The 20,847-nt window shown below is 40.5% G+C and overlaps 1 protein-coding gene across 1 annotated transcript in view; it reads left to right on the plus strand.

The window, feature by feature from the left end:
• The window catches only part of GPR158 (G protein-coupled receptor 158), a 183,728-nt gene that overhangs the window by 125,388 nt on the left and 37,493 nt on the right, over window positions 1-20,847 (plus strand). Inside the window, exon 6 of the mRNA XM_065666605.1 lies at window positions 8,947-9,056. Coding sequence (XP_065522677.1) covers window positions 8,947-9,056 — 110 coding nt within the window. The remainder of the gene's footprint in view (window positions 1-8,946; window positions 9,057-20,847) is intronic.

The raw sequence follows: 20,847 nt of genomic DNA on the forward strand, positions 1-20,847 counted from the left end.
GCTCCTGAATCTGCCCAACATGTAGTTCAGAGAGAGCATGCAGCCAGGAAAGAGGTATTCCTGGAACCATCAGGTAGTTTTTTCTTACAAGCTTGGTGTTAAATACTGCATTAGCTTGGTTAGATTAAGACCAGGAGGTCAGGTATTTTTGGAACTCTAAATAGCTGCATGGTTTCTTTTTCCCAGGTAGAAGTCACTGTTTGAAAATACTCCACAAAATCCCTTTCCCCACTGTATGTTCGTAGGGATTTCAGCCATTTTGTAATGAAATGCAGACATCTGTGAGGCTGTTTTATGACTTGTGTCTTGCATTAAGTATACTTGACAAGTTTCTCTGAATAATTTAGTCTATTATGTCTTGATTTAGCTTCAGCTCTTGCAAGATTTATTTTAATATAGACTACCATCATTTTTTCCAAAGGTTCCTTTTTCTTCAAATCACAGACATTGTCTTAAAATGAATTGTTAGATTTTCCTTTTTTTAATAAAATACTGCATAGTGCACTTATTCATAAAGTGAAGCTAACATATTCTTAACCCTGTTGTTAAAATACGTCAAGTATTTGTCAAATGACTGGGTTGAATAGATGTCTTATCTTTTTTGATAGAGATGTTTCAGCTCCTAAAAATGTTTCTCTTTGCCTATTTGGTGACCACATCTTTGTTAGGAAAAGATTATAGAAGTGCATCCAATAAGAAAGGGGTTATTTTGGTTTGGTTTTGGTTTCTTTTTGTCACATATGAAGTAGGTAAACTAGGACATTCATCTGACTGTTGAAGCATCCAGTAACTCAAAATGGTCAGGAAGGCACCTTTTCTGGGAAAATAGAATTCTTGCCCCCAGGAAGTTGGATTTGCCACTTCCAACAGCTCAATGCCTATAGTCCATTAGGCTGAGAGACGTAATACTTTCTGAATGACCATGCTTTACTGTTTTAGGATCACCACTTCCTGAGCAGTACCATTGAAATCTCTCTTTATATTTGAGAAGTCTACAGTTAAAGATAAATAGTTTATTCTGTTACAGTGAAAAGCTAGGCATTAATTTCTGTGTTGGTGATAGATATGGAGAAGGTATGTGGTAATGTGTCTCTTGATTTAGCTTGGTTTCAAGGTAATTTCTGTTTCTCCTCAATTCCCCAGATGGTTCCTAAAGCTGCATGGAGCAAGGGTCCAGTCCTTTTGGTAGTACTAGTTCTTAACACTTTTCTTTCCCCAAAGAGAATACAGACATAGTGTGTTGTCTTTCTTTGTATCCCTTTTCTCTCTGTGGTTGTTAGTTCACCCTTGGGGAACCCTACAACCCTTAGCATTTATAACTGATGCAGTCAGGGCATCGATCGATGTCTCTCGTAAGCTAAGGAAGTGTTTTCTGGGGAAATTGTAGCCCTTATTAGGAAAAAAAACTGGAATGCACTCCTCTACTGCATGTGCCTTGCTGGGCTTAACACTTCATCTGTTGTGAGCAAATCTCTTTACCAAGTACAAGCATGTCTCTTCTTAAAGATATTGTGGATTATGTGTTAGCTTTGCATTTCTTTACTTGAGAATGCTATTCTTTAGGCCAACGTAAATAGGAACAGTGAAACTGAATCATTAGTAACAAACTAGAGGCTGGAATTTATGGCAAATAAATGAATTTTCAGGCTATATATTCAGGTCACTTACAAATGAGTATTTTCAGAGCTGGTAGGATCTGTGACATACCACTTTTTCTCTTCAAATTGGAGGAAAGACATGATGCCATCTTGGAAGTCACATGGACATTCATTTCCCTCAAAATAACCTATTCAGAGGTGCCCTGTCAAGTATTATCATAATTGAAGACATACCAATAAAAAACGATGCTAAGTATGCAGTCTTGTATCAAACCAAAATTATGTTGAAGGTTCTGTTTGCTTACTTGCCAGATTAATCTCTCAGAAGATTGAATGAGCTCCACTGTAAAAAATATGTTCCATAAAGAGCTGTAAAGATCTGCTATTACTGCCTGATGGGGATGAATCCAAAGTGTAATAAAACTTTGTGACAGCAAAGCATTCTGATGAATTCAGCTCTAGAAGTCTCTCCTTGTATCTTACACTGCTCCTTGTGGTTATGCACGTATACTATGTCACGGTGTCCCAAAAGACTTTACAGGCAAGACATGTCTTTGCTGAAACACACCAGAGGCTTAATGTTTGTTTTCAGACAGGCAATGAAGAAAACCTATCTACAGTTGAAAGTACAGTGGGAGGGAAAAGAAGGTTTTCAGAATTTCAAGCTGGACTTTGTGTGGGTGACTAGGAAAAAACTTGTCTCTTATGAAGAAACCCCAAAGATCTTAAATGGCTGTAATTATTTTGACTTTGGCGTACATCTGAAACGCATTGGCCCCAGCAGCAGAGAGCCTCAAATGCTATGTACTGTGGAGCTGATTTACTTCCAATTCAAGGGCAAGAATGAAACCTACTGAATAGTTACTGTGGTTTCCTGCAGCAACTGTGTGCTCTACAGAGGCATTGAGCTAATGAGCCAGCACAACTCTGCTTCAAAATTGTGAGATTTTCAAGGATAACAGGATTTGGTGGTACAGTGTGTCCACAGGTCTATTAGAATAAAATGTTATGGCTTAGAAAGCACATGTGGTTTTAAAAAATAGGATGGAGATGGAAGGAAGTGTTCTTATGTAATTAGCCTAAGTATATATTTAACTGTTACCATACCTCTAAAATGTTTTGTGTAGGTGCACCGGAAATATTTGTTGATGGTACTGGAGTGGATAATGAGTTGTGCATTGCTAATATTTAAGCAGCTGCTCTGAGCTGTGAATCATGTTTCGAACAGTGGTATGTGGTACCAGTGGTGTACACAGGCTCATGAATCCCTTTATTCATGCCCATCTGTTAAAATGGCAGTGTGCCCACATGCAAGTGGATCGGTCCCTTTGCTAGAAAGCATAGTGCCAGACTGTTATGAGTTTGGATGGCAAGCTTATCTAATATTGCAAACAGCATCTCTGTTGCAGGAAATCCCTTCTCAGTATTGGGATTGAAGCGTTAATAGGCGACTTGATGTACTTAGGTTACCCTAGAGTATATTTTATATGTTGAAAGAAACTACTGAGACATGGACAACTGCCCATCTCAAAGCACAGCATGGTACCAAGAAGAAGCATCTGATGGCTTGTTCCATAGCAGAATTGCCTAGAGGCAGCCCAAGACAGCTATTGTAGACAGGCAAGGGCAGATGGTGTTGGGCAGTGGAACAGATCGGATGTATCTCTTCACAGTATCTCCTAGATGCTTGTTAATGGAATTAGCCCAAAAGGCATTATCTTAAATGGCTGTGTCATGTCCTGCATTGAACTATGCTGAGTATTTGCAACAAATTCTTAAGTTACATAAAGAAGTAGGTAGTTTTCCTGTAAAGCTTTTTTGGGTTAATGTGGCACAATTTTAAGAGAAATTTGGTTATTTGAAAATGAGAAAAAAAGTAATACTTTTGCATCGCTTTTATCCAGCGTAGGTGACTTCCACTTCAGACCCATAACCAGATAATTCTGATGCTCAAAGTCTAAGCTCTGTATATCATTTCCAAGTATATAACATGGATAATATCCCTGCCCACAGCATTAGGAACTTTATGATCTTTAAAGGTCCCTTCCAACCCACATCTTTCTGTGATTCTACAGCTGAGGACAAAAATAAGAACAGTTCAAAAGTGAACACTTTGGAGCTTTGTGAGTTAAGCTCCTGCTCAAAATTTTACATGACAATTCCATGTATTTTTAAAAATACTTGTTTTTCTGACGTTATAGCATTGCCCATTTCCTCTCAACATGGAGTGTAGAAATTTGATGATTGAAAAAGAAAATGAGGTTTTGATCTATTCATGTGATTTTTGTGGCTTAAGGATTCTTAAGTAGCAAGCAACTTGTCTTAAATGCATTACAAAATTGATAGAGCTGGCTACAGAGTGTTTGGCTTAGTCTTCCTAATGCAAGTTATTAATTGACATATAGTGAAGGGACTTCCCTAAAATAAGTGCTGAAGTAGCTTTCTAGTCAGTGGCAATGATTATGTGAAACCTTTAGGCAAAGTTTCCGTCCAAGTAGCTGAAGTCCTAAACTTCTTCAAGGTCCTCCAAGGTACCTGCTTTTATCCATGGGCTATCTGTGGAACTCACATTAGTAGGGCTGATTTACTAGACCCCTACAATGTAGGTAGAAATTATATGCTTGATTTAGGCAGACTGAATCCCAGTCAGTGCACCTTGGGCAACTGCACAGTATTAAATAAAACATTTTCACCTGAATCTTGTTTCCAAGGTGAAGGGCAAAATTAATTGTGTTATAATGTGCACAGTACAGTTAATCGGAAAAACAAAGAGTATTTTGTATTGCCTGGAAGTATTGCTCACTGTTAACATCACAGAGCACTGATAAGGTTTGATAAAGTTGTGTTGGGTTTTTGTTTTCTTTTAAAGTATCTCTCTAAATGTTGTGCATCTTTCAAGGAGAAGTAGCACTGAGGCTGTGAAACTCATTATTTGCTCATTTCTTGTCAGGACAATGTCTTTTATGCTTTTGAACATTAAATTTTTAGGTGTTAGTTCTCTTTGCACTTTTACTGTCCTACCTGTCGTGATAACAAAGATGTGCTGTAGTGGGCAAGGTGCCTGCATCGACTTTAGCCATTGTCTTTAGAGAGCATGTGCGTCTGTTCATCGTGTCAGCTGAATAACTGGGCTGGCTGATCGCTGTGTCAGCAAGCTAAGTCTCTCTTCCGTGTCTGTAATTCTCCAGCTCTAAACATACTTGACAGTTAGCTGGTGACCTTAGAAAGTCTTTTCATCTCTGACTCCACAAGTGGTACCATGACTGCTGGGAAAGTGTTTTGGCAAGGGTAACAATAGCTTAAGATACATTGAGGTTAAAAGCAAACTTCTAAATGCATTTGTCCAAATAACAAAGATGAACTACTGTTCATGAAGTCTCGTGCACAGCTGCAGTAGCTGGGATATGAACAGGCACTGGCTTTTCTGCTGGTTTCCAGCCATTTTTTCCCCCAAATCTTTGATGTTTAACAAACAGAAACTGATGTCTAGGTCTTAAATGGATTTCAGAAGCTGGTGAAACAGAGGGTATCACATTTCCTTATGTACAGTAAATAGGTTTTGTGACTTCCATCAGCAAAGCTTCCATCTAAGCATTTTTAATGAGATTTATGCTGCTGTCATGGTCTAATGCATTATAAAAGCAAAAAGGGAAAAAGAATGATTGTCAGATTTTTGGTGGGCAGAGTAGTCTTTTAGAACTACAGAGGGATTCCCTTGTTCTGCTGAGAGCAGCCAGGGTACGTGGGTGAATCCTGTGCTCATCCTACACTCCTAGCTTGGAGCTCAGCAACCCTTTGCTGCATATCATTTGTCGTTTTAAGGGAAGCTTTTATCTGAGAATAACAGTAGGGAATGGAGTTTTGATAACCAGAAGGTAGAACAGGCTGATAAAAAACAAAACCAAGGCTGCTTCTTCTAGGACACCCCAGCTGGAGTGTTGCATTCAGCTTTGGTGCCCCCAACACAAAGAGGAATGTGGACCTTCTCAAGCGAGTCCAGAGAAGGGCCACAGAGATGATCAGAGGGCTGGAGCACCTCTCCTGTGAAGGCAGGCTGAGAGAGTTGGAGTGGGTCAGCCTGGAGAAAAGGCGGTTCTGGAGAGACCCTAGAGCAACTTCCAGTGCCTAAAGGGGGCCTACAAGAAATCTGGAGAGGGACTTTTTACAAGGGCATGCAGTGGTAGAACGAGGTGGGGGGGATGGGAGGGTGGGGTGTGTGGGGTGTGTGGCTTTAACCTAACATAGGGGAGATTTGCACTAGACATAAGGAAAAACTTCATCACTGTGAGGGTGGTGAAGCCTGGAGCAGGTTGCCCAGAGATGCTGTGGGTGCCCCATCTCTGGCAGTGTTCAAGGCCAGGCTGGATGGAGCTTTGAACAACCTGGTCTAGTGGAAGGTGTCCCTGCCCATGTCAGGGGGGTTGGAACTAGATGATCTTTCAGGTCCCTTCCAACCCAAACCATTATGTGATTCTCTGTGTTATGGGTTTTTTTTTTTTGTTTGCATTCTAGCTAGGGAGAGTGAGGGATGGAAGGCAGCAGCCATACTTTTCAGCAAATACATTTTCTTTACAAGAATGTGATTCCAGCAAGATGAAAAACTTGAGCATGGCTTTTGTTGTGCTGAGCTTCCAGGGCAGTGTCTCTGTAGCCCCTTGGCTCCAATCCATGAAAGATTATTCAGTTTAAAAGTTGTGCCTTAATGCTGACAAGAGCTTAGAGAGGGTGGTCGCCTGAACATCCTGGGGAGCCCTGATGGGAATGGGAATAATGTATTCTTACAATAACTTTCTGGAAAACCTAAAAAGCAGGCAAAATGTAAGTACAGCAATTCTTGCTGTTCAAAACCTCGGTCCATGTCAGACCATTTTGTAACTGTCCCTGCCAGACCAGACTATAATGTGCAGGTTACGGAAAAGTAGGTTGAAATTGGTATTGGTCCTTGGTGGGGGGATTGTAACCCATGGCAGGGGGGTTGGAACGAGGTGGTCTTTAAGGTCCCTTTCAACCCAAACCATTCTGTGGTTCTGTAGTAGCTACTCTCGATTGTATAAACACAAGGAAGACCTAAAAGGGGATCAACTTGGGTCAAGTTTTACTTCTCCAATGTACTTGACCACTAGGCAAATAAGTAGTTAAAATTTGTCTACAATTCATACCGGAAAAATGAGAACAGTTTTCACCAACAGAGCCTTGCCTCTGCAGCCTTCACGGTGAGCTGCCACATACCCACTCACACCATGCTGCATTTGAAGTGGTATTTTCTTGGTTGATGGCCAGCCAAATGCCTCAGCTGCTCATACAAATGGTTCAATTCAAATCAATGAGATTTTCTAGACAGAAGCAGTTAATATTTCAGCAAGCAACTGCAGATAAAATTGCTGTGTCAGATTGCATGGCAAAGAGAGCTGTTGCCCTTGTTCAGAAAATTCTATGCCAGGAGAGTTTTCAGACCTACCCATTTCAATAATCTGAAAAATTCTGCCTTCACATCAGCTTTGATGTGTTCAGAGTCTCTTTGTGCTAGTCTTTTTTTTGACACAGTTTTTCTAGTTTGGAAGAATCAAAGATTAAACATGGTGTTTTCCACCCCCTGGCAAACCTCAGGAGGTGGGTTACTGCTACAGACTTTGCTCTGCTTCTGCAATTATCCTAATGTGCATAATATTAGCATAAGAGGTCAATACTATTACTCAGGTCCTTCTGAGAAACTTCTTGCTGTATGCTCTATTTACATAAGCATGTTATTTTGTATGTGTGGATGCATTTTGGTTTTCCGGCTGATTTTTCAAGGAGAAGTGGGCCTTTTGCTGTATTCTGTTATCTTCCCCTACATGCAGAATTTGTCAGATTCCCAGAAAATGTCTGCCTAGAAACATGTCAATCCAATAACAGGGAAAAAAAGATTAAATTTTGCACCATGGTTTGATTCAACAAACCGTTTTTTTAAGAAATTGCTTGATTCTGCTGTGAAAAAAACATGCCAACGAAGCACAACAGCTTTTTCTATCTCAGCCCACATGTCTGCCATTTTTGCCCCCACTCTCCTAAATATGTCTGTGTCACCCAAAGGACATAGTCCTGGGCTTTTGGCCAATATCCTGGGCTTGAATTCCCACATAGAAAAGCATTTACTTAGGAAAATAATATGTGGCAGCCGGTAGGCACAATACTACCTCTACTGCCAGAATGTACTGACTCTAAATGAAGCTGTGGCAGATGGCCTGAAATGTTTCAGTGCTTTCTTTCTCTAGACCAGGATTACCCAATTAATTTGTACTGTGGTGCTTTGGGTCATTTTACTACATTCTAGTCAGATAGGTGGGATACACTGGTTCTGGCTTTGCTGGACCAAGCTGGGTCTTCACATGGGGTAAGGGCAGTGTACAGCCAAATCCCTTGTGACTGCAGGTTCCTGGTGGGGCCGAACCAGTGGGAAGAAACATGGGTGGGATCATCCCTCTGGACACCTGGGAAAGCATCTGTTGGAATGAGAAGAAATGGACTCCAGGTTCAGATCATGACCAAGTCCACTACTTGAGTAGCCCTGATTTAGATAAGGGTGACATTTTACTTGCTAATGATGCTTTTATAATCACTGTGTACTTGCAGAAGTAGCTTTATGTTACTGTTCATTGAGTGTTGTTCTCATGCGTGATTAATTGGTAGGTAGAGTAAAAAGCCAGTAGGACCTTTCTGTTGTTGTGATTAGATAAATCCATAAGTGAACAAATAGGTTATTTTCGTTAAGCAAGTGGTGATGCATAGGGAGATTTAGTATAGCTTAGGGAAAATACATGGGAAAGAATAAGAAAGGGTCAAATATGACGTCGAGATCTGGGGGGTTGGGACAGAGAGAGGGTAGTGCAATCAATTTTAGTGTGTCAGAATAGTTGGTAGAGGAAAATGGCCAGCTATCATTTTGCTAGTTTATTAGAAGTAGTGACTTTGAGGTGTAACCTAGTAAATACAGTCCATCGAATCAGAATTAGGCCAGCTGCATATTACTGGAATAGCTTAAGGAAAATGTCCTTGTCTATTCTGTCCTCTTCTCTGGGTACATGTTTTCACTCAGTTAAGAAAAGTCAGTGAAATTGCATTTTAAAGTGTTGTCACTTCACAGTCTGTCATAGGGCTTTTTCCAGCTCCCTTCAAAAGGAGTCGGTGCCTAGAACTGTGCCAGCTGGTTGATCTGATCCTCCTGCCACTTTACTAGAAAATCTAAATATACAGCAGTATCAGCTGAAATATGTCTGCTGTCCTGTTTTGCAACTATTCTGCATTTGAATGAAGAACCACTTTCACATTAAAACAGTACTGAAGCTCTCTCTATCTTTCTGTTCTATAGGTTGTCATTTTGTATTTTGAGCCAAGTGTATTTCGCTGTATTCTCCTAAGATGGGTTCGTCTTCTGGGCTTTGCTACTGTTTATGGAACTGTGACGCTCAAACTGCACAGGTATTTTGCATATTAATTTCCATCTCTGGGGGAGTATGTGCAATCTGTGTGGGTACATAGATGGAAGAGCTGCAAATGTGATAATAAACAAGCGCCGTTTATGATTTTTAAAACCACTGTGTATTTCTCCTCATGATTGCTCAAATTGTGTGCTACTAATCCCAGTAGAGAACTGTGAATGCAGACAGGTTTTGATGAAAAATGTATGCATCAGCTGTGCAATTGTACAAGAACTTTTCACATGAAGTGAATATATGTTCCTTGAACACAGGAAACATAGAGGTGTTTGTAGACTATTCAGAAGTTTCCTCGTAAAGTGTTCATAGAGTAGATTTCCTGGTGTAAACTAAGATACAGCAATGGTGGGTAAAACAATGCAGTATGGTGTATATACTTACTATATTTTCTTATGGCTCATAAGTCAAGGGCTGCTTTCTTCAGGCAATCACAGAAGACAGGCTACATGCTTACAAACATCAGTGCCTCTCAGCAAAAAAGTGTGGGAAGTTCTGGGTTCCACAGGATGGGCAGTACATTCGTATGCGATTCACAGACCCAACTTCAAGTCCCACTTCTACAGTCCCGTTAAAAATTGAAGCCTTTTCTGGGTATGCTGGATAAAATCTTAATGCTTTTTCCTTTCTAAACTGAAGTACAAAAAATCACATTCTGTAAGTATGTTTATTGGAGCAAAGAAATCTGCCATGTGTGTGTATTGGTACTTGGAGGTCTTGAACAAAGTAGGCTTGTTAATCTTTTTATCTTAACCTCATTACTGTGTTGGCATGTTAGAAATACAAGGTTTGCTATTATGCTTGTAAACTGAATAAGGACTGAGAATATCTTGTGGTTTATGTTGCACTAATGGCATGTCACATTTTTTGAGAAACACACTGCTTTTGCATTGAAATGGAGCCTCTTCTTCCAGATCTCTTTTATTTGTGTCCCTGGTTAAAAGTGTGCACTTGGGCTGGTAAACTCTGACTGTATAATACTATCTGGCCACATCTTTGCATTGAAATCCATACAGAATCCTACGCCCTCGTGGTATTTTCTGGGATGAGCAATTTCTGATGCAAAAAGAGTAACAAGTAGGGCACTGTAGAAGAGATAACAGAACTGGTAACTTTGCTTGAATCGCTTGTTATCTGTAGCTCAGATATATGAAGAAACAGCCTAAGACTATGGAAGACTCTCATTGCTATTGCAGTTCTGCTACCCTAAAAGGTTGTTTATATGATTTTACATGATGTGAGGAAGCAATTTTTTGATAGGGCAGTTGATCTTCTGCTTGTATGAAGTGAAGACAGACTGCAAAATTGGGCAGAAGATCTTGCACTTCTGCTTTGCTTATTCAGCTCTTTGGTGTTACTTGGCACCTCTGCTGACAGGGTCAGGAAACACTACGAAGACTGAATAGGAAACAAAGAATGAACCACATCCTCATCCTTGATCAGCACAAAATAATGAAGGCTAGCAGCCTACTGGACTGTATCAACAGGACAGCAGCCAGAAGGCTGGGGGAATTGATTACTCAACTTTACTCAGCAAGCCTTTGACCATATCTGCAGTTCTGGGTCCAGTTTTGGACTCTCCCAGTGCATCAATGAACTTGAGTGAGTTCACTGAAAGGCCATCAAGATGTTCAGGGGTTGGAGCACTTGTCCTGGAAGGAGAGGTTGAGGGAACAGGGCTTGCTTAGCTTGGAGAAGAGATGGCGTTAGAGTGACCTAGCAGAAGCTGACACCTACAAGGAGGTTACTGAGAAGATGGAGCCAAGCTCTTTACAGCAGTGTATACAAAAGATGACAACAAATTGAAATGGAAGATTTTAACTTTTTACAATATAAATTAGCATCAGGGTCAAGGGAAACATTTTCACTATTAGGGTAATTAGGCAGTGAAGCTGGTTGCCCATGAGGTTGTGAATTTCCATACTTGGAGGTTTTTAAGACCCAACTGAATAAAGCCCTGAGCAACCTGGTCTCAATTCAGCATTAAGCCTGCTGTGAGCACTGGATGACCTTGTAGGGTAATTCCAACCTGAGTAATTCTATATTTCTTTCTGAAAAATGAAGAGAAATAAAAGACCTGACTATTTAATACATGAATCTAGAATTATTTTCTCTAGGAATGTATCTTTGCATTCCTCAAATGGTCCTGTCCTGACCATTCATATCCTACATTCTTGATAGTGTGGTCTTTTTAGTACTTAATATTTCAGTTCAGGAGAGTGCCTTGCAAAAGACTGAGTCAAGTTAGATAATAAGCTTTATTATATACACTTGTAGCAGTTACACTAATTAGGAATAGTGCAATGCTAATAGAAATTTGGTAGAATTTTTGGCAGTCTAATTTAATGCACAGTCATTGCAGGGTTGAAGAATGGCTTACTGCAGACAACACAAATACTCATGACAAGCACTGGTTCCCTGCTGCAGGTAGCCTGTGCCTTGCCTGGAGGAAGAACTGGTTGCTAGCAAGGAACTTGTGTTTTTTCTAAGCTTAATGGGAAAACCAGTACTGTGTAAAAGCAGCTGTTAAGGATAACCAGAAAGTCTAAAGCCGTATTTCCCAACAAATGAGGTGCTTTGAGTAGCACTGGCACATGAAAGTTACCCAAAGCCAGGTGTAGGAGGCACTGAAAAACTTGTTTTCTTTGTGGCTTTTTTCCTTCCTAGCTTCCCACTTCCCAGCAATCTCTGAGGTTTTGTTATGGTCAAGCACCAAGGAGAAATCAGACAAGCAGCCAAAAGCAAATGCTTAAGGAAAAGAACAGGGAAGTCGTACTTTCAACACCTGTCACAGTCAGTTTCTACAGTGCCTCATCTTAAATTGCCTCTTTCTTATTCATTGTGCATTTTTGAAATAATGAGCTGATGTTTATGGGGGTGGAAGAATGGGGGTAAGGAAATGAGCTTAATTTAAGACATGTACCTGTAGAGCTGCGAACATAAAAATACTTTCCTCAACAATGAATTCTTCAAAATCATTCTCTGAAGAAATAATGATGTCTCAGATTTAATCTTTTAGTTTTAAAAGAGCTGCTGATGTTGCATCTTTCAGGATATTTCTGTGACTGAAGACTCTTTGTGTCCTTTTATGAGCACTATATTTGATGGACAGATTATCTCATTAGTTTCAGTATTTCACGAACTTCTGCCGTCTTGGTGTCAGGATTAGTACAGAATCCTTAATTCTGGGTTAAAGCGTGAGAATGGAAGAAAGCTATAGGTTTATACATACAGACATGTGTATATGTGTGTGTGCATACAGAGGACAACTTACAGACAGTTTAGCAGAGTGAAACCCAGGAACGGGGTCACTAGTTTGTGGGAGTGTCCATTTCTTATATTACTAGGAGAAACAGAGGAAAGTGGGGAACTGAGGAGAATGAGAAGGTACGAAGAACATAATGTTCTGGGTATAGAAAACAAGACAATGACATACAATGGCTTTTTTGTAAGTAGTGGTGGTGGGATGGGTGTGTTAGTGGGAGGACAAGATCTTAACACTGTGAGGCAGTTCTGCACTTCTTTTAAATACTATGCTAAGATTACATTGCTGTGCCTTGCCATTTGGAACAGTCAGAGCATGTAGTGGCCCTTTCTACAGATCTTTGTAGACGATAAAGAAAGGATGATAAGAGCAGTGTGGGTAGTGTGCAGTGGTGCACATATGGTTTAGTGGTGGACATGATTTAATGGTTGTCTTGGTAGTGTTAGGTTTAAGGTTGGGCTTGGTGATCTCGAGGGTCTCTTCCAGCCCAAAAGAGTGTGATTCTCTATGTCATGGTTCAGTATCTTGCAGAGAGGAGACTGGTGCTAGCAGAGAAATTCAAGATGTTGGTTTGCTTCTTGAAGCACTTGGGTGGAGGTGTGCATTGATGGTGAGAACATGAAAGAGGAGGTCATGGCATAACCTCCTCTTGTAGCTAGAGGAAGGAAAGAAGATGCAGATGATTTATCTGACTCTCCTTCTGAGGGATTTGTGGGACTGCCTATAACTGGATGATTTCCCGTCTCCTGCTGAAAGCATGCAGGCTGCAACTTGAGTTAGTATTGACCCTAAGATGGCTTTTTGTAGGAATTGGGTTTCAATTAGCAGTTAATACAGAGAAAAACTCATGTTAGTTTTGTGCAGTTATGTGACAAAGGTGTAATCTCAAGTTTCTTTGTAAACTTTAATTCCTGACGGTATAAACAAAGCTCAGTGACACCATGTTTCTGTGTCTTCCACATGTCATGGTGGGAGGTTCGATGTGCTGCTTCCCTGCTCTCATGGCTACGTTGTGTTAAGCAGGAAAAGGGAAGGGGTATGTGGTCAGACATGAAGCTCCTGTCAGAGAAGCAGTAGTGCTGTGTCTGGTACACAAGTCTGTGCAGATCACTGCAGAGAGGGAAGTGAAGGCGTGACGACTCCTTTCTGGAGAGGGGAGAGACATGCGGTCAGATGCACGGTCTGAAGCCTTGGCTGAATGTTGTTGCCAGAGCACTGCCTGTTATCATTCCGGCTTCAGGAAGAAGGGCAGCTGGACTTCAGAAAATAAACATCCTGCACTGACAAGATACATGTTTTGTACTGCCAGTTTCTCTTCTGCAATGAAAATTATCTCAAGAAGGTTCCAAAATTTGCCAGTGCTTGGCAGAGAAGGGCCCACAGCCATATAGGTTTTGCTGTGGGCTGCTGAAGCTCCATGTCTCTGATGCTCTTGCAGCTGTAGCTCCTTGTTGCGCCTCTTCAATTTGTGTTTGTGTGAGAGCTCCATGACACTACTTTGAATATCAGAGCCAGCAGCAGTGCAGAAGTGAAAGATTAAAAAAGAGCCTTCCTTCATTACTGTCACGTCACTATTATCAGCTTCATTCTCTTGTACTGATGACTCAGATGAGAGGGAGGTACCTAGAGCTGGCTGAGAGAGACATGGTGAGCAAAGAAAGGCATCGGGTACTTTTTGTATTTATTATTGATTTAATGTAATTAGGAAAAATAAGTCTTGCATGAGAGCAGGGCATCCCTGTCCTCTTCCACTGCTTTTTCCACATGTAGCACATTCACCCATCTTTGTTTAAACAAGGAGAGCAGGACGTGGAAAATATTAATGCATTCTTATGTCATTTGTGTTATTTGAAGCTTGCATTGCTGATGCTTGTTTCTGATTAAAAGACTTCAGTGATAGCACTGAATAAGAGGTTGTGCACACTAGGTCCTATGAAGCTTTGAGAAGAAGTGTTGGGGCAGAAAACAGACCATACGAAGGTTCCTGTAGAGAGAAGGCCAAAACCCACGGCATCAGCAGGTCCCTCTCTGCCTGATGTACCCTGAGTGGTCAGTGGCCACGTGCTGCTGGTGGCTCCCATGCTGTGCCTTGTGCCTGGCCGCTGGGGGAAATGGCAGAGAAATAGAGGCTTTAGGGTTTGGGACAGAGTGAAAGGCTGGGAGGTACAGTTTAGGAGGAAGAGAGTTGGACTTGCTGTGAAAGTGTTGTGTTCACATACAGTAGGAGTTCATAAGGAGCAAAGTTTCACTAATTAGACTGGTCATGGAAAAATCTGTGTTCTTGTTAGTATGTTTTAACCTAATTAATTCATTTCCTGAGTGTAATTCATTTCTCTTGCCTGCAGCCAACCTTTGCTAGCTTGTTTATTTATTTTTGTAGCATATGAAAAACCCCAGGGCTTTAGATAACAACTTAGAGATGTTAGTAAATTCCATATAGCATTCCTGTATGATGCACATTGAAAATGGAATTCTCATTTTTGTAGTTCTTCCAGGTTAAATAAGAGTCACATTCTGCTTTATTGTGGCTTTTTAACTGCTATAATCTGCATTATTAAAATGATACTTAGTCTTTTGTATCCCTGCCATTCCCAAGCAATAACTAGCCTTAACTAGGCAGCACAATGGTTCTGTTTCATATTTCTGAATAAAATAGCTACTTTCATATGTATAAACTAATAAAATGTAGCACAGCTGTTATAAAGACACTCAGTGCAGAATTGATGGAGCACAGTGTAGAATTGGGACTAATAAACATCTTTAAGCAAAAAAAAATCAGCAGCACATAAAGTATGTAAGATTATTAGAGCACAGTGATCCTGAAAATATTCTCATACGTATTCCTATTAATATTTAATTTATATAAAATATTGTAGATAACAGCCATACAGTTCCAAGGGCTGCTTTCTTAAATCACCTTAATGTGACACACATTTTGCTTTATTGTAGTAGACTGAGTGTGGCTAGGAAAGTTCAAAGGCAAGGTAAAGAAAGTATCTGGTGTTTTAATATTAAATTATATTGCTATCATGATTAGGGAAAAGAACTACAGTGTGTCGGAAGGTTCTCTGCAATGATCTACAGGAATCACAAGCCTTTTCAGATGTCTTTTGATGGCATGCAAAAGCACTATGGCAGATAATGGGAGAAAGGGCTAGTTTTGCATATCAGATTACATAATAGCAGAAGAGCGTCAGAACTGGAGCTGGAACCCATCCACTCAGAGACCTTGTTCAAGTCCAGGACCCCCTCCAGTGGCAAAACTTTGTGGTGTGGTACAGTGCAGCAGCATCTTTGCGCATGCACTTGCGATACGAGTCATGTAGCTGTACAGACGGGGGGGGGGGGGGGGGGAGGACTGGTCCTTGTTATGTTGGAAGGACAGAATTGGTTGGCTGAACACAGTATCTGCTGCCCAGCTGGGTGGGATTGTGGCATGAAAGAGAAACCTGGCATTGCACTGCAATACACGAGTTACAGGCTATTTGTGGAGGAGAGTGAAGCGAGATTTAACTGTATGACTCACACAGGGGCTGATCAGAGTTAAGTGGAAGCAGAGACCTACAGATCACATACACTGATTGTCAGTGCAAAATCATGATGGGACGGGAGGCTTCTGGTGGGCCACTGTGAAGGATCAGGAGTAAGCCTGATACTATTTAGCATTTTCAGCTCCAATGAAGAACCAAGCAGAAAATCATAAAATTTGTGGATAATGGAAAGCTTGGTGAAACGGTAAATTTTGTTTCAGAAAGGATAGTAATAAAAAGTAATCTTTATTGCTCAGCAACTTGGTTTTAGCCGAAGAGGTACACTTGAGTACAGCCAAAAGGCAAATTATAGTTAGGGACTAGTTAAAGACACAAAATTGAGGAGGAGTTTTAATGGTTATCAATAGAGATTGATTTCGCAGCAGGAGGTAACATCTTTGAGAGTAATACAAATGCATTATGCCCTTCTCCTGAGATGCATTCTTAAAGGAGGTATGCAATAGATGGATGTGGTTCAGAAAGTATTTGAGGGCTGGGAAAAGTGCTTGACACTATGAAACCTAATCTGTTTTTTAGATCAGCAAGAAGACTGAGCAATGACTTCTTGTGTGGTGTATAAACAAACAGGGAGAGGAAAAGTAGTCACAAAAGACTCTTTAATCTATTGGACTGAGGTTTAATATCTGGTAGCTGGAAGCCAAAGCTGAAGAAATTCAAATGAGCAATCTGGCACAAATTCTTCTCAGAGGGGTGCTTAGCTATTGAAAAAAACTAACAAGAGACATGAAGAATTTTTTGTGCTGCTTTCAGATCAAGGCTGAATCCCTTCTTGAGAGATACTCTATGGTTAAATACTACTACAAATTGCAGGGGTTTCTATAGAAAAATGTCATAATCTTCAACAGATCAAGCTATATGATTTAGTGGTTAGTCTTATATTTGGCCTTTATTTTATGAACATTCAATAGAAATTATAGGATTCATGTTAGTATGGGTGTGTTGAGAAATTAAGCATATTCTTAAAGTGAAATGATGTATTTATAGTTCTACTGTTTAATGGGATGCACCAGCAGCTTTGAAATTAGTCCTGGTCACTTACCCTAATGCAGATCTTTAGTACTGGGAAAACTGGTGCCTGGGCTAAACATTATCAGATATTAGTTCTTCTTTTCTGGGTTATTGTTAAGGCCAAAAATTGCCATTATGTTCTTGAAAACTCGAGTCTTTATCTGACCAGTGGTAACCAGCCACTGGTGATGTAAAATGGTGTGTTGGCATACTGTAACATACAAAGGGATGAAGCTCGGCAGCATTGTACCAGTCTGCACATTGGTGAGTTATCCTTATATACACTTTTCTGAAAGATGCCCAAGGTGCTCTAAGAATTTTAGATGCGATGAATTCAATCTGTGATCTGAACTGGAAAGGCCAAGACAGCGTTGCCTTAGCTGCTGGAGGCTCAGGAATCCATAGGTCCTGAAGAAAGCTTCAGTATGTATTGATTCAGTTGCAAGCACCACACTATTCCTTTTAGACCTAATCTGTAATGTTTTCAATTAAAAATTAGCACAGAATATTTGTATAAAAAATTAAAACTCTTTTGCTGTTTCGCAGTATTATAGTACAGTGCACTGGCAGATTTTACATGCAGCTGAGTTTTAATTCTCTTGACGTTCGTCCTACCTCTTTCAGGTCCAAATGTGAACCTCTGTACATAATTGCAGTTAGTTTCATAGGGTTCAACCTGGAGCCTCTGTTTCTGGGCAAATCTAAAATACTAATGGTTAATAATTGGGGTAGAATGTTGAGTGCCTATTCCTAATGTGGGAATTAAGTTAGCTGGCAGCACTGAGTTACTCAAGAGCCTCTGGGTCTCTTTGCAGCTATCACCACCAGTTGTGCTCTGGCAGTTCACAGCAGCACAGTTGTCCTGGTGGAGCCATGTTCTGCACTTGGCCTCTGCAACAGCAACATCTGTTATTTTTCTGAATCTTCTTGAGCAAAACAGTCTCTCCCCCTATTGCTGGGATTTCATGGAGATGCCTCCTGCTCCTCCCAGGTCTGCCCAGGGAAGACTTCAACTTTGTGTGAGTATGGGGCTGCTGGTGGTGAAGCCCCTGCTGTGGGCAGCCTCTGCCTCAAGCATTGGCTTGCATAGGTTAGTGGGGAAGTGGCAGCCACTCTTGTGACCATAAATCTTCCTAAGCTTTTTGTTTCTCCTTACCTATCATTTTATATATCCATTAAGCACCTCTCACTCTGGCATCAGTTTTCAGCAGTGCAGGCTGCAGTTCTTGTTTTCATGTTTGTATTCTCAAAAAAAGTCAGACAGCAGCAACCAGAGATGCATTGGTGCTGCCTTGTTGGTGTATATGGAGCAAGGTCTTTCTCTGATGTATTTTTCAGCATTACTTTGTCATCATTTTCTACTGTTCAGTTGTGAATAATGCAAGTTGGCATTACATGTCTGAAATCATATTTCTGTTCCAACTACATAAATTCATGGCCTCTAAACAAGGTCCAGTGCCAGAAGGCACATGGCAGTTTCATCATAGAGAGGTTATAAGTGTAGAATTGTTTGGTACCATTGTCTCACTGAAATAAGGCTAACAATCTACAAACTTTATTTCCATACGTTGCAATCAAGTTTGTGTGTGTATTTTTTTCAGATCTGTTCTTCTGCTCGTCTTTCTAGTTTTGACATGTGACAAGCTTTTAGAATTTTTTTATGCTACTGTTTGTTTTGTTCTGTAAAGTTGTGTATTGAACATTGTACTTGCAATAATTTTTTATTAAACCATGGGTTTTTTTTCTAGCTGTTATGTGGTTTCCTTCTGTGCAGAAATCACCGTCATTTATTCTTTCTGACATATTTCTCTAGCACCTCAGAAATCACTCTCATTGGCTTTGAACAAGTCTCCATATAGTACTGAGAGCCTTGACACTGATAAAAGGGCTGGAATTACACTGTCCTAGCCATCCCTTAGTAACAGCCTTAATTACTTGATGCAGGATCTTTCCTCAACAGTATGTCTGCCTTCTATCTTAGACTGGACAGGCTTTTTTTTTCTTTTAAATCGGATTAACATAATCCAGCTCTGGACTTTGCTCCTCTGCGCTTTTTCAGACGCTTTAGAGAATGTGGCTGCAGTGACCCAATCTCTTCCAAGTTTTTATTCAATTTGAAAATCATACTTTGCCTGTTGAGAAAATAGCTCTGGAAACCTTATAGCTGGTGACTGTCAAACTCTTTTTAGAAGTAGCAATTGATGGCTTGTGGTGAGTATATGCCAGCACTGGCCTCTGATGAATAAAGCCCTATTATATCAGTGAAAAAGACAGATTGACAATTTTACTGTTTGAACATACTAGAATGTAGGGGTTTGCAAGGATGTATATTATGCAATGTTCAGTTTTGTCTGCAGCTTAGTCTCTTGTAAGAAAACTTTGTCAGTGTCCCTCAGAAATGTTGGCTGGTGCTCAGTTCAATTTGTTGGCTTCCTACGATTAAACCTCAGGGCTGGAAGCCCCATGAACAAACTTGTACTGTTTTTTCTCATTCTTCATTAGGATTTGCATTCACATTTGTTGCACAGCTGAAACATCGGGATTGCTGATATGGGCAAGACACAAAATCCTTGTTGAACATTCTATGTGTTTTCATATCCTTTTCTTATTTGGAGGGAAACATGATGGTGATAGCCGCTGTCTATTTATACTTCTCTTTGAACTTTCTCTTGTGCTTGCTGTTTCTCTCATGTGGCATTCTGGTACTGGTATTCATTTATCTTTGCCCAGAACCCCTAGCACTCATCAACAATACCTAGACCTTTTGATAACTGCTCTAGAGTTCTTCCTTTACCAAAATCACACTTAGATAGATGAATGAGTTTTGTGCTAACAGCTTTTTTCTTTCTGACTGAAAATTTAGGCATGCCACCAATGGGCATTTGCCATGCGCGGAAGCATGGTGCAGGAGTACCAAACAAGTGCTTTGTTTGGTACTTGACACTTGATTTTCCCCCACAAGGTACAGTGTCATGCAGATGCCTGAAAGCAGTAGAGCCCTGCAATGGTGTGCCAATCATAGAATCATTTAGGTTGGAAAAGACCCTTAAGATCATTGAGACCAACCATAAACCTGACACCTCACGTCTTTTAAATACCTTTAGGAATGGTGACTCAGCCACTTCCCTGGGAAGCCTGTTCAAAGGCTTGACAACCCTTTCAGTGAAGAAGTTTTTCCTAAAATTCAATCTAAGACTCCCCTGGAACAACTTGAGGCCAACTTGGGCAAAAAACCCTAAATCTTAACAAAGAGTTGAGGTACACACCTCACTAACAAAGTCATGGTGCTTCCAGTCCTGATACTGGTGTGCTTTGTTCTAATACAGCATCTCTGTATTAGAGATACAGAGATATGAATTAGATTAGCGTGTCCTGTAATGCCTCCTGAAGATGAGAGTATTGCACAATTGCCTCAGCATTTGGTCTAGTCCATGCCCTCCAGGTTTTCCCTGTTTAGGGCATCCACGTGTTTCTTTCACGTTCTTTTATTGTAGCCTTACAGGGACTTGGTTATACCTTTATCTAGTCTTCATTTCCCTTCTGGAGAACCAGAATTACCTATTCCCTTGCTTGTTTGTCAGAGCAGCGAGAGATTCTTGAAGATACCAGAGATAAAATTAGTGAGATGAGTTTTGTAGCTATCTTCTCAGAGATAATAGGCATTTAAGTTTAGCTGTTTCCTAGCTTGTTGCAGCCTGGATGCAGCCCTTGCAGGCTCTGATGTATGAAGAGCTGGCCACATGCTGTGCGCTGGAAAGCCTCAGGTCTGTCATCATGCATCTGTATTAGCATGCAGAATCAGCATCATCAATGACATTTGCAAGAGTTGTCAGATAGAATACAGAAAGCAAATTATGTATCTCAAGACTATTTCAGTAAAAACAAACCATGTTTTCTGTTCCCTTTTATCTCCCTGTTCACTTAGACTGGGCTGATTTGCTTTATTTTTGTCT

The sequence above is a fragment of the Lathamus discolor genome, chromosome 2, assembly GCF_037157495.1.
Source record: "Lathamus discolor isolate bLatDis1 chromosome 2, bLatDis1.hap1, whole genome shotgun sequence".
Lineage (NCBI taxonomy): Eukaryota > Metazoa > Chordata > Aves > Psittaciformes > Psittacidae > Lathamus > Lathamus discolor.